The sequence below is a fragment of the Phaenicophaeus curvirostris genome, chromosome 28, assembly GCF_032191515.1.
Source record: "Phaenicophaeus curvirostris isolate KB17595 chromosome 28, BPBGC_Pcur_1.0, whole genome shotgun sequence".
In the NCBI taxonomy this organism is placed as follows: Eukaryota; Metazoa; Chordata; class Aves; order Cuculiformes; family Cuculidae; genus Phaenicophaeus; species Phaenicophaeus curvirostris.
This window is the reverse complement of record NC_091419.1, coordinates 3528982-3555417: the sequence shown is the minus strand read 5'-3', so window position 1 is coordinate 3555417 and position 26436 is coordinate 3528982. Positions and strand designations below refer to the sequence as shown.

At 62.0% G+C, this 26436-nt stretch overlaps 1 protein-coding gene across 3 annotated transcripts; it reads left to right on the top strand.

Moving 5' to 3' along the window:
* The first annotated feature begins 1760 nt into the window (after nucleotides 1-1760).
* Nucleotides 1761-25690, top strand: PALM (paralemmin). 3 transcript variants are annotated; one of them, XM_069878292.1, is made up of 9 exons: nucleotides 1761-1974; nucleotides 15548-15596; nucleotides 16659-16739; nucleotides 16842-16972; nucleotides 18845-18968; nucleotides 19307-19328; nucleotides 19622-19684; nucleotides 20559-20690; nucleotides 22585-25690. In XM_069878292.1, exons 1-9 carry the CDS (start codon nucleotides 1970-1972, stop codon nucleotides 23148-23150), a joined length of 1173 nt encoding a protein of 390 aa, XP_069734393.1. In that variant the 5' UTR covers nucleotides 1761-1969; the 3' UTR covers nucleotides 23151-25690. The 3 variants fall into 3 exon arrangements, with proteins under 3 accessions (XP_069734393.1, XP_069734392.1, XP_069734394.1); XM_069878291.1 differs by lacking the exon at nucleotides 1761-1974 and adding an exon at nucleotides 8687-8811; XM_069878293.1 differs by lacking the exons at nucleotides 1761-1974; nucleotides 20559-20690 and adding an exon at nucleotides 8687-8811.
* Nucleotides 25691-26436: the final 746 nt, after the last annotated feature.

The window sequence follows — 26436 nt, the reverse complement described above, 5'->3', positions numbered from 1 at the left end:
ACAGTTTGACCCTCCTGCTCTGCACCCCCCTGGGGCACAAGGAGGGCTGCAGGGTGTGTGTTTTGGGGGGGCAGGGTCACCCTGGGATCTCTGAACTCTCACATGTGTTTCCCAACACGCTGCGGCCGGGGGCTTCCTGAGTCAGTTTGCCCAGCGCCGCTGTCGGGTTGGGAAATGGAGGAACAGCGAAGGGGGGGGGACGCGTGACCCCGCTCCCCCATTCCTCAGCCTCTCCTCGATCGCCCCTCGCACCCTCAGGGCGACGCAGGGACCCTGGGAAGGGGATGGGGGTGGCATTTGGCCCAGGTGGGGACACTCTGGGGTGGCAGGAGGGGGGGGGTCGTGGCTAGGGGTGAGCCATCCTGCCCCATAGCCCCCCCGCTCAGGACACCGCGCAGCCAGGGCTTGCTTCGGGGTGCCCCCTGCACCCCAGAAACTGCATGGGGTGGCCCTGGGGGGAGCCCCGAGGCAGGGTGATGGGCTGTGGTGGGGCATGTGGAGCCCCGAAGCCAGGTGAGGGGCGGTGGGAATGATGAACAGGGGGATGCCCAGCCCCGACGCCGGGTGATGGGCAGGGGGTGCGTAGCCCCGATGCGGGGTGATGGGCGGGGGGCGCCCAGCCCCGAGTCCAGGTGATGGGCGGGGGGTGCCCAGCCCTGAGTTCGGGTGATGGGCGGTGAGGGGGATGCCCAGCCCCAACTCCAGGTGATGGGCGGGGGGTGCCCAGCCCTGATGCCGGGTGATGGGCTGGGGGTGCTGAGCCCCGATGCTGGGTGATGGGCGGGGGGGATGCCCAGCCCCGAGTCGGGGTGATGGGCGGGGGGGGGGATGCCCAGCCCTGATGCCGGGTGATGGGCGGAGGGGGATACTAGGAGCCCTGAGTCCAGGTGATGGGGGAGGGGGGGATGCCCAGCCCCGATGCCAGGTGATGGGCGGGAGGGATGCTGGGAGCCCTGAGTCCAGGTGATGGGCTGGGGGGTGCCCAGCCCCAACTCCAGGTGATGGGCGGGGGGTGCCCAGCCCTGATGCCGGGTGATGGGCGAGGGGGTGCGGAGCCCCGAGTCCAGGTGATGGGTTGGGGGTGATGCCCAGCCCCGAATCCAGGTGATGGACAGGGGGGTGCCCAGCCCTGATGCTGGGTGATGGGCCAGGGCGTGCGGACCCCCGAGTCCGGGTGATGGGCCAGGGCGTGCGGACCCCCGAGTCCAGGTGATGGGTTGAGGGGGGTGCCCAGCCCCGACGCTGGGTGATGGGCGGTGAGGGGGATGCCCAGCCCCGATGCCAGGTGATGGGCGGGGGGGATACTGGGAGCCCCGAGTCCAGGTGATGGGCGGGGGGGGATGCTAGGAGCCCCGATGCAGGGTGATGGGCGGGGGGGGATGCCCAGCCCCGAGTCGGGGTGATAGGCGGGAGGGATGCCCAGCCCCGATGCCGGGTGATGGGCGGGGGGGGTTGCTGGGAGGCCCGAGTCCAGGTGATGGGAGGAGGGGGGGTATGCCCAGCCCCGAGTCCAGGTGATAGGCGGGGGGGATGCCCAGACCTGATGCCGGGTGATGGGGGGGGGGAGGGATGCCCAGCCCCGAGTCCAGGTGAATGGAAGAGGGTGCGCTCAGCCCCGAGTCCAGGTGATGGGCAGGGGGTGCTCAGCCCCGATGCCGGGTGATGGGCGGGGGGGGATGCTGGGAGCCCCGACTCCAGGTGATGGGCGGGAGGTGCCCAGCCCCGATGCCGGGTGATGGGCGGGGGGGGATGCTAGGAGCCCCGATGCCGGGTGAGGGGCGGTGGCAGTGACGAGCCGCGCCCGGCAGACGGAGCTGTGCGGGAGGCGGGGGCACCGGCGCGGCCCCGACATCCCTGCGCATCCCGCAGCCGGTGATGCCGCCGCCCGCCGGGCCCTGAGTGCCGGGGACGCCGGCTCTTGCCGGCCCCGCTCCCCCTCGCCTCATCCCGGCTCGATCCCAACTGGAATATGGAGTGAGTACCGGATCCGGGCGAGGGCTGAGCTCTGCAGAACCGGGAGGAGGGGGGGGGTGTGGGACGGACAGACGGAGCCCCCCAGGTGCTGGGGCTCGGGACCCCCACGCTGGGGCGATGGGACCCCACGCTGAGGGCTCACGGAACCCTTAAGGGGGCTCGCAGCCCCCCGCTGCCGAGGCTCAGGACCCCAAAACCAAGGGCTCGCAGCCCCTCGATGCTGGAACTCGAGATCCCAGTCCTGGAGGCTCACATCCCCCCGCTGCCAAGGCTTGGGACCCCAAAACCAGGGGCTCGCTTCCACCCCCCAGATGCTGGGATTCAGGACCCCAAAACGGCGGGGGGGGGGGTTGCATATCCCTGGTCCTGAGGACTCAGAACCCCAAACCTGGGGGTTACATCCCCCACACCAGGGACTCTCATCCCACCCAATGCTGGGGCTCAAGACACCCCACCTGGGGGCTCACATCCCCCCATATGCTCAGGACCCCAAACCCAGAATCTTGCAGCCGCCAAAGGGGGCTCAGAATCCCAAACCTGGGGGGTTACATCCCCCCCATGCTGAGATTTGGGACCCCAAAACTAGAGGCTCGCATCCTGCCTGATGCTGGGGCTGAGGACCCCCAAACCGGGTGCTCACATCCTCCCCAGATGCTGGGACTCAGGACTCCAAACCCAGGGGTTCGCATCCCCCTTAATTCCAGGGCTTGGGACCCAAATACCGGGGTCTCGTGTCCCCCCGATGCTGCTCGGCAGGTGCTGTCCCTCACGGGTCCCAGCCCAGCTCTGGGGTGCTGAGGTGCCAGCTTGGGGTGCAGCAGCAGAGGCCCCGGAACGGGGCGAGTCTCTCCGCTGGCAGCGGTGCGGGAAGCAAGGGAGGGTGGGAAGGGCGTTTATTTTTGTGTTTTGAACCTGTTGTTGCTGCTGCTGCTGCTGCTTTTGGCTGGGGTGAGTGGGTGGCTGGGAGCCATGGACCCCTCCCTGCGCACGCATCCCCAGCCCTGCTGAATCCCACACGCTCAATCCCACCGGAGGGACGCTCTCCAGCCTTGGCCTCATCCTTTGTGTGCTCTGGTGGGGCCCAACCTGGTCGGTCGGTGCCTGCAGGCAGGCTCAGAGCTGGGATTGGGGTTTGCAGGCGGATTGGGGGAAGGAGGGAGCAGGTGGAGGCTGTTGGGAGGTCGGGGACCATCCTGCTTGCGCACTGGTTTTGCCCCTCAGGAGCACCAGCAGCTCCCGCCTGCAGCGTGTTGGGGCTGGTCGGCTGCTCAAAAGCCACTGAGAAGCAACAGCCAGGCTGGTCCTGTTTCACCCAGGCCTTTCCTTCCCTTCTGCGGCTGCGAACCCCATCGCTGCAAACGTGGGTCCCTCCTGGGTTTGGCACTGGGGGCGTCCATTCATCCAGCCAGCCTGGGGTCAGCTCTGCTGCTCACAGGCACCTCACCTTGCACGGATTACCTGGCCACCTGCTAGAGACACGCTGGGTGCTCAACAGGTCTCGCTCGCCACCGTCTGCCTCCCACCTGGAGAGCGGTGGGGCGCTGGCGAGGGATGGGTCGGTGATTTCTGGAGGTCAGGGTGGGCTTCGTGGTGAGAGAAGCGCAGGAGGTGCTGGCAGGGACCTGGGGACCCCGTTTCAGAGGTTGGGGCGCAGCGTCTGTGGGGCTGGGGGTGCAGAGCAGCTCCTTTGGCTGCTGGAGGGGCCGGAGGTTTTGTGGTGTGAGAGCTCGCCAAGGCAGGTCTGCGGCTTTGGGCAGCTCCTCGGTGTGTCGATCCCTTCAGGAAAGCGCCTCTTCGGGGAGGAAAATGCGTGTGTGGTTTTACCAAAAAGCAGCGAGGGAAAGGTCAGAAGTGAGGGGTAGGGTGGGAGTGGATGGAGGAGCTGCAGGGACTGGGCTCAGGGTCTTCTGGATGGGGGTGTTGAGGGATGGGGTTGAGTTAGGGGATGGTGTGGGGCAGGATGGTGGCTCCTGCACCCGGGCTCTGCACGCTGCCTTTCACCCTGCTCTGCCCTGAGCTCCTCTTGCACCTGAGTCTCCAGACGGAGCAGCCCCACTAGGGCTGAGGACCCCATGGAGGGGCGCACGGATGGTTCTTCCTTTGGACTGAACCCTATGAGGTGGCCTGGGGTGGGGGCTCACCCGATGGAGCTGTGGGAGCAGCATCTTCCCTGAGATCCTGTCTGCAGGCGTGGGGTGCAACCGAAAAGCCAAGCGGGGATCACAAGTGGCTTTTGAATTCTCTGGGTGCTGAGGAGCCTGCTGGTGGCCTTTGCTTCATCCTTTGCTTGGCACTGGCAGCAGCTGGAGGAGGGTCCTGGCCACCGAGAGCTGCTGGTGCCCACGGGGGTTTGGTGAAAGCTCTCAGCTCTTGTGCAGGCTCTGCTGGTCCTGTCAAGGCTGATTCCCAGTCCTTGGCTCCAGCTGCCACCGATGCAGCCAGCACGGCTTCACCAGGGGCAACTCCTGTATGATCAACTTAGTGGCTTTCTATGATGGGGTGACCGCAGCAGTGGACACGGGTAGATTGATGGATGTGATCTATCTCGACTTCTGTAAAGCCTTTGACATGGTCCCCCACAACATCCTTCTCCCTAAATTGGAGAGAGATGGATTTGATGGATAAGAAAGTGCTTGGATGGTTGTATTCAAAGAAGAGTGGTCAATGGCTCAAAGTCCAGATGGAGATCTGTGACAAGTGGTGTCCTTCAGGGGTCTGTACTGGGACCAGTGATGTTTAATATCTTCATCAATGAGATTGACAGTGAAATCGAGGGCCCCTTCAGCAAGTTTGCGGATGACAATAAGCTGAGTGGGGCAGTTGCCACACCAGGAGGACGAGATGTCATCCAGAGGGAGCTGGACAGGCTGGAGAAGTGGGGCTGTGAGAACCTCGTGAGGTTCCACAAAGCGAAGTGCAAGGTCCTAGGACTGGGTTGGGGCAATCCCCATTTTCAGTACACGATGGGGGATGATGTGATCGAGAGCTGCCCTGCAGAGAAGGACTTGGGGTACTGCTCGACGAGAAGCTCGACATGAGCAGGCAATGTGTGCTCACAGCCCAGAAACCAACCGTGTCCTGGGCTTTCAAAAGAAGTGTGGCCAGCAGGTCGAGGGAAGTGATTCTGCCCCTCTGTTCCTCTCTTGTGAGACCTCACGTGGAGTCCGGTGTCCAGTTCTGGATTCCTCAACATAAGAAGGAGATGGAGCTGTTGGAACGAGTCCAAAGGAGGCTACAAAGATGATATGAGGGCTGGAGAACCTTCCGTATGAGGACAGGCTGAGAGAGCTTGTCCAGCCTGGAGAAGAGAAGGCTCTGAGGAGACCTCATAGTGACCTTCCAGTACCCGAAAGGAGCCACAAGAAAGCTGGGGAGGGACTATTCATAAAGGCTTGTGGTGATAGGATGAGGAGGAGCGGGTATAAACTGGAGAAGGGCAGATTTAGAATAGACGTTAGGAAGAATTTCTTCACTGTGAGAGTGGTGAGACACTGGAACAAGTTGCCCAGAGAAGTTGTGTCTGCCCCATCCCTGGAGGCGTTCAAAGCCAGGTTGGATGGGCCTTGGAGCCCCTGATCCAGTGGGAGGTGTCCCTGCCCATGGCGGGGATGGAACTGGGTGATCTTTAAGGTCCTTTCCAAGCCAAACTATTCTATGATTCTATGATGCTCTTGAGCAGCTGCAGATGATGCATCTCTGTGTCTGGTTGCTCCAGTAGTTTGTCCGTGCAGGTCACTGCTCTCCTCTCTGGGTTTTGGTGTCCTCGGAGTGGGGGCTCTCCTTTTCCTCCCTTCCTGACCCTGCTCATCGCTGATCCGAAGCCAGTGGTCGCACCCAAAGGACTGAACCCTGGATCTCAGGGGTTCAGATTTCAGTCACTGCTACAGGACGGGGCCTCTCGGCCAGACCCTTGTGTCTGGGCAGGAACCGGAGCGGGTTTCCTGGGAAGCTGCTGAAGTTGGCATTCCTGCTTCCTGGCCAGAAACAGCTCCTTTCCCTGCACGAGGTCAATGGTTCATGCACTGTGCTGGGAGCTCTGGTGTGGACCCGTCTCCAGTGCTGGAGGTGGTGGCAGCAAGGAGGGTAAAAGGGGAGAGCAGGGAAGACAACGTGTGCTGGGACAGGGTTGGATGGAATTGCGTGGGGCTGGAGGCAGAGGTGTGCACAGGAGCCTGGTTTCTCAAGTCTTTACTCCATCCGAGCGAGCCCCCGGGCCCCAGACAGCAGCCGCTCTCAGGGGCGAGGACAAGCCCTGCAGCAGCTCAGGAGGAGAGAGAGGAGCCAGGGTGGATCCTGCCCCAGCCAGGTGTTTCCTGGTGGAGCCTGGCTGGATGTGGGCTGAGCCCAGCCCGTTGGCTCGGCGCCGAAGTCTGAGAATCATAGAATCATAGAATCACTAGGTTGAAAAGGACCCACTGGATCATTGAGTTCAACCATTCCCATCAATCACTAAACCATGTCCCTCAGCACCTCATCCACCCGTCTCTTAAACCCCTCCAGGGAAGGGGACTCAACCCCCTCCCTGGGCAGCCTCTGCCAGTGCTCAATGATGCTTTCTGTGAAAAAATTTTTCCTAATGTCCAGCCTGACCCTCCCCTGGTGGAGCTTGAGGCCATTCCCTCTCATCCTGTCCCCTGTCCCTTGGGAGAAGAGCCCAGCTCCCTCCTCTCCACAACCTCCTTTCAGGGAGTTGGAGAGAGCAATGAGGTCTCCCCTCAGCCTCCTCTTCTCCAGGCTAAACACCCCCAGCTCTCTCAGCCGCTCCTCTTCTTCTCCAGCCCCTTCCCCAGCTTCGTTGCTCTTCTCTGGACTCGCTCCAGAGCATCAACATCCTTCTTGTAGTGAGAAGCTCTGCTTGGGTGCTCATGGGGTGTCCCAGCCAGGAGCCCAGCCAGGAGCCACGTTCCTTGGAGCGCGGCACATGCTTGTGCTCCCGGTGGTGGTGTGAGAAAGCCACACACTGCCTGGTGTGAACAGGAACCCAGGGACAACGTGACACGGCCAGGGCCACCCCAAGGTGCTGTGTCCCAGCCAGTTGGTGTTCCCAGGCGTGGGGAACGGCCGGCTCTGCTCTCATTCATAAATCGTGGGGGAGTTTCCTGGTGGAGCCCTGCTCCTTTTTAACTGGAAAGGAGCTGGAAACCCAAGTGTTTGGAGGGCACTTGAACCATTGTTTGAAAGATCTGTAATTTTCCAATCAAACTCCCTCCCCGAGCCTCTGTTCATCAAATATTCATGGGATCCATTTTCTCCTGGCACTCCCAGCCCACGTCTCAGCCCGAAGAATCAATCAAGCAGCTCTGCTTGCTTTAATGCATCCTGCGTTTTCGGGAGATTGGGGCTGCCATCTCCTCCTGCTGCCTCCCCCCATCTCCCTCCTGTCCCCGTCTCCTCCTGGATGAGACCGTGCAAGGAGTGGGAGCGTGGGGAAGCTTATGGAGAGGGACGGAGCGGGGCTGAGCACCAGGGTGATGGTGCGTGGAGAGGGATGGAGTGGGACTGAGTGCTGGGATGATGGCTCGGAGAAGGGAGGAGCAGCCTGAGCACAGGGGTGATGGCTCATGGAGAAGGAAGGAGCAGCCTGAGCACTGGGATGATGGGTCATGGAGAAGGAAGGAGAAGCCTGAGCACCGGGGTGATGGGTCATGGAGAAGGAAGGAGCAGCCTGAGCACTGGGATGATGGGTCATGGAGAAGGAAGGAGCAGCCTGAGCACTGGGATGATGGGTCACGGAGAAGGAAGGAGCAGCCTGAGTGCTGGGTGGTGGCTCAAGGAAAGGGAAGGAGCAGCCTGAGCGCTGGGGTGATGGCTCATGGAGACGAAGGAGCAGCCTGAGCACTGGGGTGATGGCTCATGGAAAGGGAAGGAGCAGCCTGAACACTGGGTGATGGCTCATGGAGAAGAAGGAGCAGCCTGAGCATTGGGGTGACGGCCTGTGGAAAGGGAAGGAGCATCCTGAATGCCGTGGGGCAGGAGCAGCCCCTGTACCACCACAACCCTAGCATCTGGATCCCACTCTGTGTCCAACCACCCTGGCACTCAACTCCTTGGCAGTGCAGCTTGCTGGCTGTCCTTGCCCAAGCCGCTGGCCGCTGATTTATTTGCCTTTGCGGTGGATGATTCCAGCCCCCCGGGCTGCTGTGGCCCCCTCCCCTCTGCACCCGCTGTCAACAAAGGCGTTCGATAGCATCCCTGCTGCTAATGGCTTCGTGACGGAGGCTCTACAACCTCTCCTGGCTCTTGGCACGGTGGAAATCAGTGTTGGTCCCTCGATCGCTGCCGTTTAACATGGTTATTCAAGCAGGACATGCCTGCCTAGTGCTGTGGCTGGATGGTTTCGATACAGTGGTGCCTCCCTGCTCTCTGCCTGGCTCGAAGCTGAGTGCTGGAAAGGGAACAGGGGTCAGGAGAACGGAGGAGCAGCTCGAAATGGCTCTTCGCACATTTGGATGAGCTAATGGGAAAAAACCAGAGGAAGGCAAATAAACATTATTGTTTCATGTCAGGCAGGGAGGAGACAAAAGGTCACGGGCTTCCCTTGTGATGGTAGGAAACGGCAGCATCAGCAGGGCTGGAAAGAGCTGGAGAGCCAAGGGAGAGTGTGGATGTGTGCCCGGGACGCGTGAGTGCCCACACGTGTTGGGGGATTTGTCCCTGGGTCCAGGGTTTGCTGCCTTTGCAGGTGGGAGCTCCTGGGGCATCATCTCCTGGTCCCATTGACCTCGTCTCCTGTGCCACGGCCACGCGGTGCATGCAGAAACAGCTCGAGGAGCTGCCCTGGGAGTTGCAGGGCTGGGACACGTGCGCCGTGGACACCGGATGGCAAAGCATGAGCCTGTTAAGTGGAGCTGGATGAAATGAGGGGGGAGGAAGGGCTTACTTTGGGTTTCTTTCTTGAGCTTTTGGTTTATAAGGGGCTGGTTGGTCCTGGCATCACCTTTCCGTTCTTCCCTGGCACCCAGGAGGAATCTGGAGCTTGTGCTAGCATAGCAGAAACCTCCGGGGAGGCTGTGGGGGTGCTGTGCCCTGGGGTGCTGGAACCCAGGGTGGATCTGGAGCTCATGCTGGCACAGCCGAAACCTCTGGGAAGGCTGTGGGGATGCTGGCACCCAGGATGGATCTGGAGCTTGGACTGGTATAGCCAAAACCTCCGGGGAGGCTCTGGGGGTGCTGTGCCCTAGGGGTACTGGAATCTAGGATGGATCTGGAGCTTGTGCTTGCATATCCAAAACCTCTGGGGAGGCTGTGGGGATGCTGTGCCCTGGGGTACTGGAACCCAGGGTGGATCTGGAGCTCATGCTGGCACAGCCGAAACCTCTGGGAAGGCTGTGGGGGTGCTCCTACCCAGAGTGGATCTGGAGCTTGTGCTGGATTATCCAAAACCTCCAGGGAGGCTGTGGGGATGCTGTGCCCTTGCAGGTGCTGGAACCAAGGGTGTATCTGGAGCTCGTGCTGGCATATCCAAAACCTCTGGGGAGGCTGTGGGGATGCTGTGTCCTGGGGATGCTGGCACCCAGGATGGATCTGGAGTCTGTGCTGGCATATCCAAAACCTCGGGGGAGGCTCTGGGGGTGCTGGCACCCAGGGTGGATCTGGAGCCTGTGCTGGCATATCCAAAACCTCTGGGGAGGCTCTGGGGGTGCTGTGCCCTAGGGGTACTGGAATCTAGGATGGATCTGGAGCTTGTGCTTGCATATCCAAAACCTCTGGGGAGGCTGTGGGGATGCTGTGTCCTGGGGATGCTGGCACCCAGGATGGATCTGGAGTCTGTGCTGGCATATCCAAAACCTCGGGGGAGGCTCTGGGGGTGCTGGCACCCAGGGTGGATCTGGAGCCTGTGCTGGCATATCCAAAACCTCTGGGGAGGCTCTGGGGGTGCTGTGCCCTAGGGGTACTGGAATCTAGGATGGATCTGGAGCTTGTGCTTGCATATCCAAAACCTCTGGGGAGGCTGTGGGGATGCTGTGTCCTGGGGATGCTGGCACCCAGGGTGGATCTGGAGCCTGTGCTGGCATATCCAAAACCTCGGGGGAGGCTCTGGGGATGCTGGCACCCAGAGTGGATCTGGAGCCTGTGCCGGCATATCCAGAACCTCCAGGCAGGCTCTGGGGATGCTGGCACCCAGGGTGGATCTGGAGCCTGTGCTGGCATATCCAAAACCTCGGGGGAGGCTCTGGGGATGCTGGCACCCAGAGTGGATCTGGAGCCTGTGCCGGCATATCCAGAACCTCCAGGCAGGCTCTGGGGATGCTGGCACCCAGGGTGGATCTGGAGCCTGTGCTGGCATATCCAAAACCTCGGGGGAGGCTCTGGGGATGCTGTGCGCTGGGGGTGGCAGGGTTAGGGACCCTCGGTCCCTCCGCCCGAGCTGCGCATCCCCCCATCCCGGCGCTCGCCCCGTTGCCATGGCGCCGTTGCCATGGTGCCGTTGCTAGGGAACCGCCTCCCGGCTCGGCGGAGCCATCAGGCACCGGGGCCCCAGCGGTACCGGCCCGGCCCGGGGCTGCGGGGACGGGAGAGGAGGATGGGGGGAGCAGGGAACAGGGGAGGAAGAGGAGGAAGGGATGGTGCGAGGAGCAAGAGAGGAAGAGGAGGTTGGGGGCTGTGGGGAACGAAAGAGGAAGAGGAGGTTGTGGAGAGAGGGAAATAGGAGAGGAAGAGGAGGATGGGGAGAGTGGAATAGGAGAAGAGGAGGAGGATGGGGGGAGCGGGGAACAGGGGAGGAAGAGGAAGATGGGATGGAGCAGGGAGCAAGAGAGGAAGAGGAGGGTGGGGCTGTGGGGAATGAAAGAGGAAGAGGAGGATGGGAGAGCAGGGAAAGGGAGAGGAAGAGGAGGATGGGTTGGCTGTGGGGAATGGGAAAGGAAGAGGAGGATGGGGGAGCAGAAAAAGGGAGAGGAAGAGGAGGATGGCGGAGCAGAAAAAGGGAGAGGAAGAGGAGGATGGGGAGAGGGGAATGGGAGAGGAAGAGGAGGATGGGGGAGCAGAAAAAGGGAGAGGAAGAGGAGGATGGGGAGAGGGGAATGGGAGAGGAAGAGGAGGATGGGGGAGCAGAAAAAGGGAGAGGAAGAGGAGGATGGGTTGGCTGTGGGGAATGGGAAAGGAAGAGGAGGATGGGGAGAGGGGAATGGGAGAGGAAGAGGAGGATGGGAGGGAGGGGAATCAGGGAGGAAGAGGAAGATGGGGGGAGCAGACGCTCTGGTTTGTGCTCTGGCATGGGGAGGGTCTCAGGCAGCCTAGAGTAGGGGCGTCCCCCACCCCAGAGGCACAGGATCCCCCCATCCCTCTGAAAGCTCATCCTGTCCCGTTGGGCAGGGATCTGGGGGCACCAGGGTCTGGTGGTGATGAATGAGCCCCCCAGGGCAGCAGCTCAGCACCCACAGCGGGGCCGGGGGGCACTGGCTGCCGGGGCAGGGAGGGGCATCCAGCCTGTTTAGCGTCTCTCCTTGGGCCAGGAAGATTCCTGGCGTTCAACCCGGGAATGCAGAGACTGAAGCAAATAATGGAAAATAAAGGGGATGGAGGAGGGAGGAAAAGCAGAACAGAACGTTTTGGGAATGCTGTAAAAGTTTGGATCCATCAAACAGGGCAAGATCCAGGAGAGAAACAGGCGCTGGCCAAGAACCTTCTGAGTCTGGGATGCCAAGAGCTGGACTCGGGGGGGACCCATAGCCCCAGAGCAGGATGATGCCCTTGGGGAAGGGGACCCCCTGCTCCATGGGCTGGTGCCAACCTGGCCCTGTGGCTGCTCTGGCAGCGCTGGCTCAGGGCAGGGAGCGAGGGGGGCAGCCGGTTCCTCCTGTCAACTTTTGCACATAATCCATCTCTGCAAGCTCCATCGCAGCTGCCCCGAATCTCACGGGGGTTCCTCACTGGTTTGGAGCTGGTTTGGTGGTTTCACCCTTTGGGCTGTAGCCCAGGGCAGGGCGTAGGGCCCTGATGTGGATGCTGCTCCCAGCGCTTGCTCCGTGCTCTCCCATCAAAGCTCTGGGTGTGGATGCTGCTCCTCCTGCATCCCCACAGACCCAAAGCAGGAAGGTCCCTGTGGTGAAGGGGGCAGCTCCGGGATCACGGGCTGGTGCCAACCTGGCCCCATGGCCGTGCTGGCAGGACGTGAGGTGGGGCAGCTGGTTCCTCCCATCAACTTTTGCACAGAATCTATCTCTGTGAGCTCCATCGCAGCTGCCTTGAATCCCGTGGGGGTTCCTCACTGGTTTGGAGCTGGTTTGGCATAGGGCCCTGATGTGGATGCTGCTCCCAGTGCTTGCTCCGTGCTCTCCCATCCAGGCTCTGGATGTGGATGCTGCTCCCCCTGCATCCCCACATCCACCCATGGAGACCCACCAGCTCTATCACCTCCCTGGTCACAGCTCCACCTGTGCAACTGCAAGAAAATGATGCTTTGGGTCTTTCCTTTCCTATTAAAGTTCATTCTCCTGGATCCAGGGATGAGGTGAGAGCTCAGGAATGGGGCTGGGGTAAGGCAACATTGGGAAACCCTTGGGAAACCCACTGTTCCCAGTCCCTCTCCCTGCGAGGGAGCAGCTCCTACTGCCAGGGGGTTTGCAGGGTGCAGCTGGTGTTCAGGACAGCGAGGAGGGAGCAGGATTGGCCCCTCGCTCCCTCCGTTACCCCGCGTGCCAGGTCCTGCTGCTCTCCACGTCCCAGCACAGACAAGGACAGGAATGGGACTCACAGACTCCAACCCTGTTTGGGTTTCTAATTACTTCATTCCCGGGCAGAGCACGGCGAGGCTGCGAGCAGCGAGCGTGCGCCTGCGCCTGCAAAAAAAACCACTCACAGCATTGCTGCAAACAGCACAAAAATAACCGCTGCCAAAGCGACACCTTCTCCGGGTTGTTTTTCTGGCCTGGATTTTGCACGCTGACAGGATCCCGGGGTGCCGGGTGAGGGGAGGACGGGTGGCTCTGAGCAGCTTGCAGTTAATCGCTGCGTATGAGGAGGCAGGAGATCCTTTTGCTGTGGCAGAGCCCGTCTGATTTCACACAAAGGCAAGGTCTTGCACACCCACGTGCTGTCCCCTCGGGCTTGTGTGAAGACACACGCGTGTGCAAGGGCCAGAGCCCAGCACAGGGAGGTACCGTGCGTGGCACACGGCACTGTGCCCACCCTGTGTGTAAAAGCATCGTTGGAAAAAGCCCTCAGCGGGAGCACAGAAGAGCTTTCTCCTCGCCCACGCTTCCCCCAACCCATCTGCAGAGCCCAGAGGAGCCGGTGGAGGGAGGAAGGATGAGCAGAAACCTGGGGAGCAGGGTTGGTGCCCCCGTGCCAGGGTGCCTGCAGGTGCCTCGGAGTCCGCGTTGCTTTCCGAAAGGGGCACCCCAAGCCAGGCTGGGGCTCAGCTCCTGTTCTGGTTGCTGCCGTAGGAAGCTGGGGGTGGCTTCTACCTGTGCCAGTGCCTTTGTGTCCCCCAAGTCACCGGATACGCGGTGAGGCTGGGTGGGACGCAGCTTCTGGCACTCGCTCCTTGCTGATGGCTTTTCCAGCTGTGCTGGGGACACAGCGTTGCCCACACTCCCTCGTTTCCCCACGCCGCCTGTCTGGCTGCTCCTCTCCCTCCTGGGACAGGACTGTCTGCCTCTTGCTTTAATTGCCTTTTCGACGCCCTCGGGCCCAGCCAGGCGTGCAGGGATGGACTGGGAGGAGGCAGGTGTAGGTGCATCTCATGGGCCCCGCACATCAGCCATCCTGGCTCCGTGCACCAGCCAGGGCGGGTGCTCCTGGGAGCTGTGAAAATGGATGTGTGCTTAACCACCAGCATAAATTAAGCCCAAGAGCATCAACCAGCAGCAGGAACAGCCACAGACCCTGCTTTGGGTGGGAGATGTGAACCCCCTGCCTGGGTTTCCTCCCTCCGGCTTGCCCAGGGCAGCAGCACAAGGGGCTCCGGGTGCAAGGGAGCAGCTGGAGGAAAGGGCTTGGCCACAGGAACCAAAGCCCAGGTCAATTCTTCCATGCCGACGTCTCCTCCGGAGCATCCGCCTGCGCAGGCTCCGCTGGCCCTTGCTCTGGGAAATAAGTGGCAATGATCCATCGCCTGACGGTACCTCCGCGCCTCCCACCCTAATTAGTGTCACAGCTAAGCACTTTGTTAGCATCATCTGGCGGGCAGCCAGCCGGCTCCCTGCGGCGTCAGAGCATCCCCAGTTCCCAACTGGATCCGTGCAGACGCCCTCAGCTCCCGGCTGCAGAACCTGCACCTGATGCTTTGCGGCGTGGGGGCTCTCGCTGGGTCCCGTCGGGCTGCGCTGCTGGTCGGGCTGGTGCTCAGCTCTCGTGGAACGTGGGCAGGTGGCTGCGTGGGCACACGGCTGTCGGGGAGCAGGGAGCTCGTTTCTCACAGCACCCCAGGGCCTGGCTGCACCCGCGAGAGCTGAGTCGAGGCCAGCAAGACGGCTGCTGCCGGCAGCATCCCCGGGCACGGCTGCGTTGTGGAGGCAGGTGCCAGGCCTGGGAGCGCAAATCCCAGCTGGAACGGAGCCCTGTGCATGTCCGTGTGTCTGTGCACGTGTGGCTGAGCATGTCTGTGTGTCTGTGGACATGAATCTGTGCATCATGTTATGAGGAGCGGCTGAGGGAGCTGGGGGTGTTTAGCCTGGAGAAGAGGAGGCTGAGGGGAGACCTCATTGCTCTCTCCAACTCCCTGAAAGGAGGTTGTGGAGAGGAGGGAGCTGGGCTCTTCTCCCAAGGGACAGGGGACAGGATGAGAGGGAATGGGCTCAAGCTCCACCAGGGGAGGGTCAGGCTGGACATTAGGAAAAACTTTTACATGGAAAGGGTGATTGGTCCCTGTCCGAGGCTGCCCAGGGAGGGGGTTGAGTCCCCTTCCCTGGAGGGGTTTAAGAGACGGGTGGACGAGGTGCTGAGGGACATGGGTTAGTGATTGATGGGAATGGTTGGACTCGATGATCCGGTGGGTCTTTTCCAACCTGGTGATTCTATGACTCTGTGATTCTATGATTTTACATCCGTGGGTCTGTGTGCCTACATCTGTGTGTCTGCACGTGTGTCATGCATGTCTGTGTGCCTGTGCACATGCATCTGTGTGTCTGCACGTGCATCTGTGTGTGCCCATCTGTCTGTGTGTCCGTGCACGTGTATGTGCGTGTCTGTGTGCCTGTGCATGTGCGTCTCTGTGTCCATCTGTCTGTGCATGTGTTCCTGTGCCCAGAAAGGTCTCTGTCTGGGAAAGGTGTCAGCAGCCAAGAAATGGGCTTGGAATGGAAAGTGTGAGCCAGGTTGAACGACAGGGGTGGCCAAAAGCATTGCATTCCAGCTTCTCCGTGGTCACCGTTTCCATCTGGGCCATGGGAGAAGTGGCTCTGGCCATGCTAGGTCACCCCCAGGTGCCTTTCCAAGGGGATTTGAGCGGGACAGAGATCCAAGGGGCACCTGTAGAAGCTTTGTGCTTGGCTCCAGGAGAAGTGGAAGGGGAGAAAGCAGCCAGCAGAAGGGAAGGGTCCAGACTTTGTCCGTGCGCTCTGTCCGGTGGCACAGTATCTTCATTCACCCGCTGCCTGCACTCTTCACTCTTGCTTCTGCTCTTTTGCAGGGTTGTGGAGACCAGCACCCTTCAGCAGGAGAGGCTGCAGGCCATCGCGGTGAGTCCTCCGAGCGTGGCAAGGGCGTGATGAGCACGCAGAACCCTGAGCTGGTGTGCCCACCTCTCTACATCCCTCACCTGCAGCACGCAGGGACGACACCAGCAGGGAGGAGAGCGTGGGCACAGGGGCCGTGAGCTGCTTTCCCAGCCCCTGCTTCCAGCCTGGAAAGCTGCTCTGGGGCTGGAGGCAGGGGCAGGAACCAGGGAAGCCCCCGTGGGTGCCCAGCCCTGGGTAGGGGGTCTCCAGCAGCTAAACAAGGGATGCATGGACCCCGTGCTTGAACATCAGCTTTTCCTGGGAATGCACACGGTCCATCAGGCTCCATCAGGGCTTGGTTGCATTGCTGAAACAGAGTGAGCAATGGGCAGCTGGGAGGTTTAATTAGCGTTGGAATGCCTTGATGAGCCTTGAGTGAGAGGGAAATGAGTGATGATTCCCAAGGAAGGGCTGAGGCTGATGCAGGATCCATCCCTGCCCACTGTGAGTACCGGTAATAGGAGTCAGCGAGCAGTTGGTGCCGTGCTGGGCACTGGGTTGGTTTCCCCATCGCTGTCCCGTACCAGCTCCCCTGCCCGCTGCGGGCTGCCAGCTTCCCCAGCCCATCCTGCTATCGGCCAATCTCGGCTGCACAAAGGACAAATTGTTCTGGGCCGAAGGAGAAAGCGAGCGGGTGACGCTTCCCAGGCTGGGACTGACTCTGCTGGAATGGTCTGGACCAGCCCCAGGATGTGCGGAGAGGGGGAAGAGAGAGAGGCCGTGGGGGCTGGTTCCCCCGGCACTGGCTCAGTGGGGCCGGATGAGGGGACAATGACATTTTGAGACAGTGAAAGACACTCCAGTCTCTACCCCAATTTCTCTGCGCCTTATGTGCCTCAGTTTCCCTGGGAGAGAGCAGTCTCACATCCCCATGGACAGCCCGTATCCCAGTTTCTGACCCCCAGGAGTCCCTCGCCACCTGCTCCCTGCTCATCCCAGCTCTGGGGATGATGTCCTGGCCAGGAGGGAGATGCTCACCCCCTCCCCACACCGACCTGGGCTCTGCCGCTCTCATCCCTCCAGGAGAAGCGGAAACGTCAGACGGAGATCGAGAACAAAAGACGGCAGCTCGAGGATGACAGGCGGCAGCTGCAGCATCTCAAGGTGAGGATCCCCCAGGAGCCCTGTGGTGTCTCTGCACCAGGGACATGCTGGGACCCCAAGCTGTGGGGCAGCAGGACCGTGACCCCAGCTCTGCTCTCCCAGTCCAAGGCTCTGCGGGAGAGGTGGCTGCTGGAGGGGGCCCCGGCTTCAGCCTCCGAGGAGGACGAGGCCATGAAGAAGCAGATGCAGGAGGATGAAGTGAAGACCAAGGAGCTGGAGGAAACCATCCAGAGGTAACAGAGACCGTATAGAATCATAGAATCACCAGGTTGGAAAAGACCCACCGGATCATCAAGTCCAACCATTCCATATATATATTCCATATATATGTATATATATATGTATAGAGCCGGGGTGGAACTTGAGCCTCTCCAGAGACCCCCCTGGAGCAGACGGGATGCTGAGATGCAGCTCAGCCCCACACGCTGGACACGAGGCTTGGGTTTAGCCACAGCCCAGCTCGGCGTAGAGCATTGACTCTGGAGCTCAGATCTCCCAGGGGGGGAGGTGCTACCGTGGTGCTCCCAGGTCTAAGCTGTTCTCGCTGTGAACCCTCCACTGGCTTCTTGTCCAAGGGCTGTGGCTGCTCCTGGAGCTCATCCAGCCCTGTAGCCCCTCTGAACGTGGACACCCTGAACCGTGCTCTGCCCAGCGCTGCCCCCGTGCCTGTCTCCGCAGCCGGAGCTGCGTGGGGCATCGGTGGGAGCTGTGGGGCATTGGTGGGAGCCATGGGGCATCAGTGGGAGCTGTGGGGCATTGGTGGGAGCCATGGGGCATTGGTGGGAGCCGTGGGGCATCAGTGGGAGCCGTGGGGCATCGGTGGGAGCCATGGGGCATCAGTGAGAGCCGTGGGGCATCAGTGGGAGCCATGGGCATCAGTGGGAGCTGTGGGGCATTGGTGGGAGCCATGGGGCATTGGTGGGAGCCATGGGGCATAACTGGGAGCCGTGGGGCATTGGTGGGAGCCATGGGGCATCAGTGGGAGCCGTGGGGCATCAGTGGGAGCCGTGGGGCATCAGTGGGTGCCGTGGGGCATCAGTGGGAGCCATGGGGCATCGGTGGGATCCGTGTGGCATCGGTGGGAGCCATGAGGCATCAGTGAGAGCCGTGGGGCTGGGAACCAGGGTTGCTCCTCGTGGTGATGCTGCTCATGGTGACAGGGGCAGAGAAACCGGGGCTGCTTCCCCATGGATGTCAGTCCCCGCTGTGGTGGCTCAGCCTCTGGGAAAGGATTCACAGCCCCTGCCCAGCCCCCTCTGAAAGCAAAAGGAGAGGATCTAGGACCCCCAGAATGAAGGTGTCCCAGCAGCCCGGCTGCCCTGCAAGAATGCAATCAGTCACGGCTGGGCCGTTAATTACGGAGCATCGGTGCAGAGAGGGGTCAAGCACGAAGGGGCCTTTGTGTCCGTCTAATGGCGCGGTGCATTCCTGCGCCGGCATCTTGCGTGGAGACCGGAGTCAAGGGGGAGGCTCTGCCAGGGGGGAGCTGCCACCGCGCTGACGGAGGGGCCCAGACGTGAATCTATGGGGCCTCCCCTGTCATCCACCGCGTCCCGGAGAGGCCCCGCGGCCAGCACAGCTCTTGGCTGGGCTCAGTGGCTGGGAACGGGTGGGAGAGCTTATAGGATGCTCAAACAGGCTTTGGGCAACACGAGTGGGAGCAGAACCGTGTTAGAATCGTAGAACCAGAGAACAGTTTGGGTCGGAAGGGGCCTTAAAGACCATCCAGTTCCAAAGCTGCGTTGCTCCGTGCCACCAAGCGAAGGCACTGGCAACTATGCAGTTGTCACAGCTTGGGGACAGCAAGAGCTGGGGCATCACCCCGTGAAGTCAGTCCCTCTGCCCAGTGCCCGCAGAGGGGGTTCCTTGTCAGAGAGAGCAGGGATAGGGAGAGGGGGGATGGTTTTCAGCTGAAAGAGGAGAGATTGAGGTGAGATCTTAGGAAGAAGTATTTTCCTCTGAGGGTGGGGAGGCCCTGGCCCAGGCTGCCTGGAGCAGCGGTGGCTGCCCCATCCCTGGAGGGGTTCAAGACAAGGTTCACAGGTCTGCTGGGGCTACCTGCCCCTCGGCTCCCCGTGGTCTCTTAGCCCCGACTCTCCCCACAGGCTGGAGAAGGAGCTGGAGGTGCTGGAGAACGGCAGCTCAGCGGCTTCCACCAAAGAGAACCTGGCAGAGGTGGCAGCGCCGGCAAAGGAGGAGAAGACAGAGGCTGTTCCCAACACACAGAAGGTGGGCACGGCCGTGGCAGGGGCGAAGGAGGAGATGGGGTGCCTGGGGGGCACCCCTGCCAGACTGGAGCTGGTTCCTGCTGCTGGCACCTCTGCATGGGGCACCTCTGCCGATGGCTGTGGGGTGGCACTGGGATGCTGGTGTAGCTGTGGTGACCCCCAATCCCAGCAGGGTGGGTTGGCCACCCGCTGTGTCCCTGCCGCCCTTAGAGCCCTTGCTCTGCTGCTCCCCTGGGTCCCTTGTCCTGGTGGGGCTGGGTGCAAGGGTGGTTGGTGCGTGGGTGGTAGGTGTGCGGCAGCTCCTGGAAGCTCCTAACCTCTCCTTTCTGTTTTTTGCAGAGTCCCCTGGGCACAGTCAAGGGTAGGTGACCCCCACCTCAGCCATGGTTCCCAATCGTGGAGTGCAGCTCCCATCACCCCCTCATGCTGCCCTGCCACTGGAGCTGGGTGGGTGGAGGGTGCTGGATCAGCCCTGTCCCCTCCTGGGCAGCGATGCCCTGTGGTGGGAGTCCCTGTCTCCTCCTGGGCAGCGATACCCTGCACCAGGAGGCCCCATCCCACCCCCCTTCCCCTCCCTGAGTCTCATCCCGTGGGCACGTGGGCACCCAGGTGATGGTTTTGGCCCAGGCGGTCACCTCTCCTCTCTGTCCCCAGCTGAGAAGAAGATCTCCAGCAGCCCCATGAAGGCAGTGGAAGGCACTGACATGATGAAGGCAGGTAGGTGCCCGCTTTCCACGAGAAGCTCTCCATCCTGGGCGCTTCCCCCTCCTCTCGGCTCGCTGCCCATCCCGCAGCCCTGCCACCACCGCTCCCCACTGCTCGATGACTTTCCAAGCCCAAGGCAACATCATTTATTTGCAATCAGAAGGTTTGGTTTTGCTTCCACCCCACGGCTGGTTGGTGGGTTGGGGCCTTCCTTTTGCCCCTCGTTCCATCTCTCTGCTCTGATTTCATCCTTCGCCTCTATTTGCGGCTCCTCCGGCGCGAGGGAGCAGAGCATCGGCTGACCTGGCACACGTGGGGAGCTTGCAGGGGCGCGGGGACCGAGCTGCCTGCACCAGGGGGGCTGCAGCCAAATCAGCTGCTGGAGGGCTTCGCTCCAGCTTGGGGGGACAGCTCAGACCGAGTCAGAACACCGGTGCTGGGCAGAAATCGTGGCCCGCAGAGCAAGGCAACCTCAGTGCCAGGAGGAGAAGGAGAGATGCCAAGGATTGCACATCCCACTGGAGCAGAGGGGCTGCCAGCACCCTCAGTGGGAGATGCCACCTCCTACAAGCATGAGCTTGGCTCCCCGCAGCCGGCACCGCTCGTCAGCCAGACAGACGGACGTGGCATCACCTTCTACGGTGCCACCAGGGATGCAGAAGCCGTGGAGGTAAGGGGATTCCAGGACGGTGACAGCCCCGTGGGTCGCGCTAGGGATGTCGCACTCACCTCTGCCATTCACCGCTCCTCGCTGCCGCCTCGCTAACGCCGCTGAGCACCGCACCGCACCACTGCCGCCACGCGCCTGCCCGCTGCTGGCACCCGAGCAGGGGCTGGGGAGGGGCCCGGGGCCACCGTAACGTGCGCTGTGCTCTTTGTGTCCCAGCCATGTACTCGGTGGAGATCACCGTGGAGAAGGACAGAGTGACTGGGGAGACCAAGGTCCTGTCCAGCACCACCATGCTCCCCCAGAACCACTGTCTGCAGGGGGTCAAGGTGTACGAGGATGAGCTGAAAGGTACGGCCCATCCCTCGCCGCTCGCAAGGCATCAGGAGCAAAGGGCAGGGGACGAGGGAGCGGCTGCCCCAGCATCCCAACAGGCGCCGGGGATAGGAAGGGCTGGTGCCGTTCCTGGCTTCCTCACCAGCTCTGTAGGGAAGGTGACCTCGTGCCAGCCTTAGTCCTGCACCCTGGGCAGCCCGACGTGGGACACGTCCTGATGGAAAGGTGTAGATGGTCCCAGCAGGTCTGCACATCATGATCCTGCACTGCATGAGAGTGAAGAGGATCCACTCTGTCCAAGACTCGGGGTGCACAGCACCAGCACCACAATAGCCCAGCGTGCCCAGACCAGCAGAGGGGACCATGGCCACCAGGCACAGAGGAGGTGCAGCCAAAGGGACTGGTCCCTGCTTTTGGGAACCTACAAAGGGCCTGGTGACACCCAAGGGATGGCAGTGTTGATGGCAAGGACCAGCCACAGAGCTGGGTTGTGTTACTGGGGAGTGTGGTGGCCAAGTGGACCAACTGCCTCTCCGAGGAAACCACAATGCACCGGCAGCTGGTCCTGTTCATAGAATCATAGAATCACCAGGTTGGAAAAGACCCACTGGATCATCGAGTCCAACCATTCCCATCAATCACTAACCCATGTCCCTCAGCACCTCGTCCACCCGTCCCTTAAACCCCTCCAGGGAAGGGGACTCAACCCCCTCCCTGGGCAGCCTCGGACAGGGACCAATCACCCTTTCCATGAAAAATTCTTTCCTAATGTCCAGCCTGACCCTCCCCTGGTGGAGCTTGAGGCCATTCCCTCTCGTCCTGTCCCCTGTCCCTTGGGAGAAGAGCCCAGCTCCCTCCTCTCCACAACCTCCTTTCAGGGAGTTGGAGAGAGCAATGAGGTCTCCCCTCAGCCTCCTCTTCTCCAGGCTAAACACCCCCAGCTCTCTCAGTCTCCTCTTGTTCTCCAATCCCTTCCCCAGCTTTATTGCTTTTCTCTGGACTCAACGCCCTCATTGTGGCCGTGGCCATGCCTGGTCACGGTGGCCTTCAGATCCCAGCTGCTCCAGGACCCCCAGCTCCAAGGACGGGCTGAGGAGCCACCTCGGCAGCTATCCTGGTGGAGCTGGCCCTGCCAGGGCTGGTTCTCATCCATCTCTCCATCAGCTGTTGAGGCCATTGCACTGATCATCGCATGATGCCCCAGGTCAAGTGGAAAATGCGATGAGCCGGAGGCTGCTCTCGCTGTGACGGACATCTGCTGCCTCCAGCACCGCAAGCAGCCGTGCAACACATGCTGGTGGCAAGAGAGCCACGTCCTTTCCCAGATATTGGAGCTACCATGTGCCCCAGGCCGTGGGACACAGCGGGATGCGGCAGGACGTGGTGGGACGTGGAGGATCAGCAGCTGCTGAGTGCTCGCTGGGGTCCCAGGGGCAGCAGCGTGTGTTGATCTGCCCCGCGATGTCACGTCAACCCAGGAGAGCCGCGCGCCAGCGAGACGTCATCCCGTCGCCGTGACCGTGGCCAGCTTGGCAGGCTGATGGCAACCTGGCAGACGGCTGTGGCTCCCGCAGGGCTCGCTGGGTCTGTGGCTTCGGAGGTGCCAAAGGCCGGGAACGGCTCGTCACGTTGTGCTTTTGGGTTGGGCTCCCCATCTGCTCTGCGGGACGGGGGCTGCGGGGAGGTCTGGCAGCAGCTCCGGATGAGGGAGGTTGGGATGATGCTGGGGGGTCGGGATGATGCCAGGGGGTCCCAGCCTTGGTGCTGGGGCTTTGAGGAGGGGATGGTGCCACTCTCTGGCTGCACGAGAGCTGGGTCTGAGCAGATCTTAGCAGCTGGAGCTTCCCCAGGTCAACTTGTGCCCCCCCATGCCAAGCCCCCCTCACCCTCCCTCTTCTTCTCCCCGCAGTGGTGCACGCGGTGAGCGCCGAGGACGGGGCCCTGCAGAACGGGGCTCAGCCCCTCAGCTCGTCCGAGGTCGACGAGCTCCTGCACAAGGCAGATGAGGTCACCTTGAGCGAAGCCAAGGGTGGCGAGGATGCCGGCAGCACCCCGGCCAGCCAGAAGGCAACGCCACGCCGGGAGATCACGGGGCTGCAAGCCAAGGCACGAGAAAGCCCCACGGTGCTGCCAGCGGGTGAGGGGACGGAGCCGAGCCGGGAGCAGCCGGTCACCATGATCTTCATGGGCTACCAGAACGTGGAGGATGAGAACGAGACCAAGAAGGTGCTGGGGCTGGAGGGCACCATCAAGGCCGAGCTGGTGGTCATCGAGGATGCCGAGAGCAAGCCGGAGCCGGCAAGCAAGGACCACGCGCCGCCCAACGGCACCGCGCTGGAGCCGGCGGCCGCCCAGCCACTGGCGGAGGAGGGTCTGGGTGGGCAGAAGCCGGGTGCCAACGCCACAGATGCCAAGGAGGCTGAGCAGGAGACGGACGTGAAGAAGCAGCGCTGCAAGTGCTGCACGGTGATGTGAGCCGTGCCGCTGCCCCCATCGAGCCCCCACCGCCCCGCTCGCCAGGCCCACCGCCCCGGACACGGCCCCTGAGCCATGGCCATGGCACCACTCGTCCCGTCTGCCCACGCCGCACCCCACCAGCGCCTGAGATATTTATTAGAGCCCCCCTCGTCCCGTGGCCAAGCCTCCCCCGGCAACAGCACCCTCCCGATGCCAACACTGGAGCCTTTCCCTCCTCTCAGCGGTGTTTTCCCACCTGCCGTTGGAGGACGGAGCTGCCTGGGCTGGGGGATCGGAGGACGCCGCCGCGTCCGTAGATGACTCCCGGGGAGCCACACTTGGCCCAGCCCTCGGTGGCCACAGAGCCAGCCGCTCTCTCAGCGCCTCCATCATCCGCTTCTCCTGTGGGGAAAGGCTCGGGGCTGTCCTCCTCAGCTGCCCATGGATGTCCCTGCTCCATCCTGCACCCTCATCTCTGCAGCCCCAGGCTCCCCGAGCCATGAGCCCCTCCGGGATGGAGCACATCCAGGCGAGGGAAGGGCATTGAGGGCAGAATCCCCTCCACGATGCTTGGCTGTGAGCGGGAGCTTGCAGGGGCCCACGGGCCATGCGGAGCTCCCATGGGATCAGCCCCAGCCTCTCCCCAGGGCTGTGGGTGGGAGCCTCTGCTCTGCTCCCCTGGACTTGGTGCTCGCGGTGACAGCTGCCACCATCCAGGTACCGATGCCACAGGCTCCTGCGGGGCCGTTTCCCATCTTGGCTGTCGTGCCAACATCACTGGGCGCTACCAGCTGAGCGTGGTTGAGTTGTGCCGGGTGCCTGTGTCCTCCTGGGGTGACGTGGGTGGTGGTGGCAGCAAAGGATGGGGAGCTGGGGGGCAGGAATGAAGCCCGATGGGGATGGGCTGGGAGCTCCTGCGCCTCCTCATCTCCTTCCTGCCTCTGCTCCCTGTCCAGCAGTGACAGCTTGGCAGAGCTGCTTTCTAGGGACAGGGGCTGCAGAGTCACCACCCCTAGGGCATGGGGCAGCCAAGTTCACCCCAGGCACTGGGACTGGGAGCTGCTGGGAGTCTGGTGTCCCATGGAGGGCGTCCCTGGGATGCTGTGTCCATACTGGGACAGCAAACAGACTTCCCTGCTCCCCCCATCCTGGCACCCCAGCCCTTCAGTGGGGATTTCACCACCAGCACCAGCGTTTCCTCCCCACTGAGACCCGCTGGGGAGGGCGGAGTGGGCCAGGGTGGCACCCATGGGTGCTGAACCCTGCCCAGACCCTGGGTGCTTCTGCTGCAGCAGCTTATACATCTCATGGGCACTGGGTGTGTTGCCTCTGCTGAGCCCACCTCGTGGGGCTGCTGAGCCGGGGCCACAATCCTGTCCTGCCCTGGCCTGGGGGCTGCTGCCAGGGGGTCCCATCTCCTGCCAGCACTGTCCCAAACACTCTGGGGTTTGGACCCCCGTGTGCTGGGGTTGCTTTCAGTGCCTGGTGCCCCTGAGCAGCCGGGGTGGCAGTGCCCGGTGACCTTGTGCTGGGGGCACAGGAGCTTTGAGCAGGGTGCAGGTAGCTGGGAGCATGATCCACCTGCCAGGCGGCACAGCACAGGGCTCCTGGTGTGAGTGCGAGTGGGTCCCGCCTGCCGAGAGCATCCAGGTGATCCAGGGATCCCCCAAGACCCCTACAAAGTGCACACAGAGCAGCCCTTGTGCTGCCCAGCCCACAGGGGCGAGGCTGGCAGAGCAGCTGGCGATGGGGCTTGGCATTCCCTCCCCTCCAACTCCCTTATGTGAGCAGTGACCCCCTTTCCCTGGCATCCCAGTTCCCCGAGTTCCCACCCAGGCTGCAGTTTCCACCTCAATGGAATCTGTAGGGATAGGGGAGGCAGGCAGAGGCTGAGGCTGGGGGCTGTGGGGGCTCATGGTGTTGCTGTACCAGTCCTGAAAGCCTCCGGGAGAGGCAGAGCTGGGGAAGAGAGCAGAGGATCAGGCCTGGCATCCCTGGGAGAGGAGGGGAGGGGGGGTGCCCTTCCTGCTTGTCCCACAGATGGCATCACTGGGGCCATGGAGCGGGGCGCTGGGTGCTGTGGGGCACCTGCCACATCGATCCTGGGGGGCTTTGTTAGGGCCAGCGGGGATGCGTCACCTCCTGCCACCCCATTGCTGGGGGCCAGCACCACTCACCCCATCCCACCTCGAGTCCCCCAGCCCCCTTCGACCCCACACCGGGGCCCCCTCCCACCCTCGGCACCCCATGCCCCCCAGCTGGCTTCGGACCCAGCGCCGGCCCCTGGCCCATCCGGCTCCACAGCGGCAGGGAGCAGGATCAGGCCCCCACGGGGCTGGGGCTGGCAGGGGCTGAGCGGCTGCAGGCGGAGGAACCCAGCTGCCCCCCAACCCCATCCCAGCCAGCCCCCCGCCACCCCCCGCCTGGCTCCGCTGAAGTGCACTTCCCGCAATCCCGTGCTTTTCACTTGTGCCGAAGCCGTTTGAAGTTTTTCCCCCCCTCCCTGACCCTCCCCGTTGTTTGTAAAACACCTGAACCGAGCAAATAAACTGTGTGACCAACCAGCCTGGCGCCTCTGCCCTCTGCGTGGGGACCGGGGATGGCACCTCAGCACCTGGCACCACGCTCGGCAACCTCCCGCATGGGAAGGGGCCAGGATGGGGATACTGGGGGCACTGGGGATGTTCTGGGTGGGGATGATGAGGATGGGGGCTCTAAAGATGATGGGGATGCTGGAGAAGTTGGGGATGAAAATGTTGGGGATGCTGGGGAAGAAGATGTCTAGGATAGATGGGGGTGCTGGGAATGAGGATTAAGGGGATGGGGTTGATGGAGATGATGAGAATGGGGATGCTAGAGATAAATGGAGAAGCTGGAGTTGAAGATGATGGGGATGATGAGGGTGAGGACTCTAAAGATGGTGGGGATGCTGGAGATGTTGGGGATGAAGATGTTGGGAATGCTGGGGATGAAGATGTCTGGGATAGATGAGGAGGCTGGGAATGAGGATTAAGGGGATGGGGATGATGGAGATGATGGAGATTATGAGATTGGGGAGGCTAGGGATAGATGGAGAAACTGGAGTTGAAGATGATGGGGATGATAATGGGGATGTGGATGTTGGGGATAGATGGAAATGCGAGGGATGAGGATGATGGGGATAATGAAATGGGGATCTGGATGCTAGGGATAGGTGGAGATGCTGGAGATGAGAATGATGGGGATGCTGGGGAAGGGCCCTGTGGCCCCTTCACTCCTCTCATCCCTGCCCAGCAGCTTCCCACAGCCTTTCCCCTCTGGCTGT

What these genes read in the sequence shown, in the direction of transcription:
- PALM (XM_069878291.1), top strand. Translation starts at nt 8,726, where the DNA reads ATGCAGAAACAGCTCGAGGAGCTGCCCTGGGAGTTGCAGGGCTGGGAC. An exon ending in GGATGGCAAAGCATGAGCCT is followed by an intron (nt 8,812 to 15,547) that starts GTTAAGTGGAGC and finishes GCTCTTTTGCAG; the next exon opens with GGTTGTGGAGACCAGCACCC. An exon ending in TCCCCTGGGCACAGTCAAGG is followed by an intron (nt 19,329 to 19,621) that starts GTAGGTGACCCC and finishes CTCTGTCCCCAG; the next exon opens with CTGAGAAGAAGATCTCCAGC.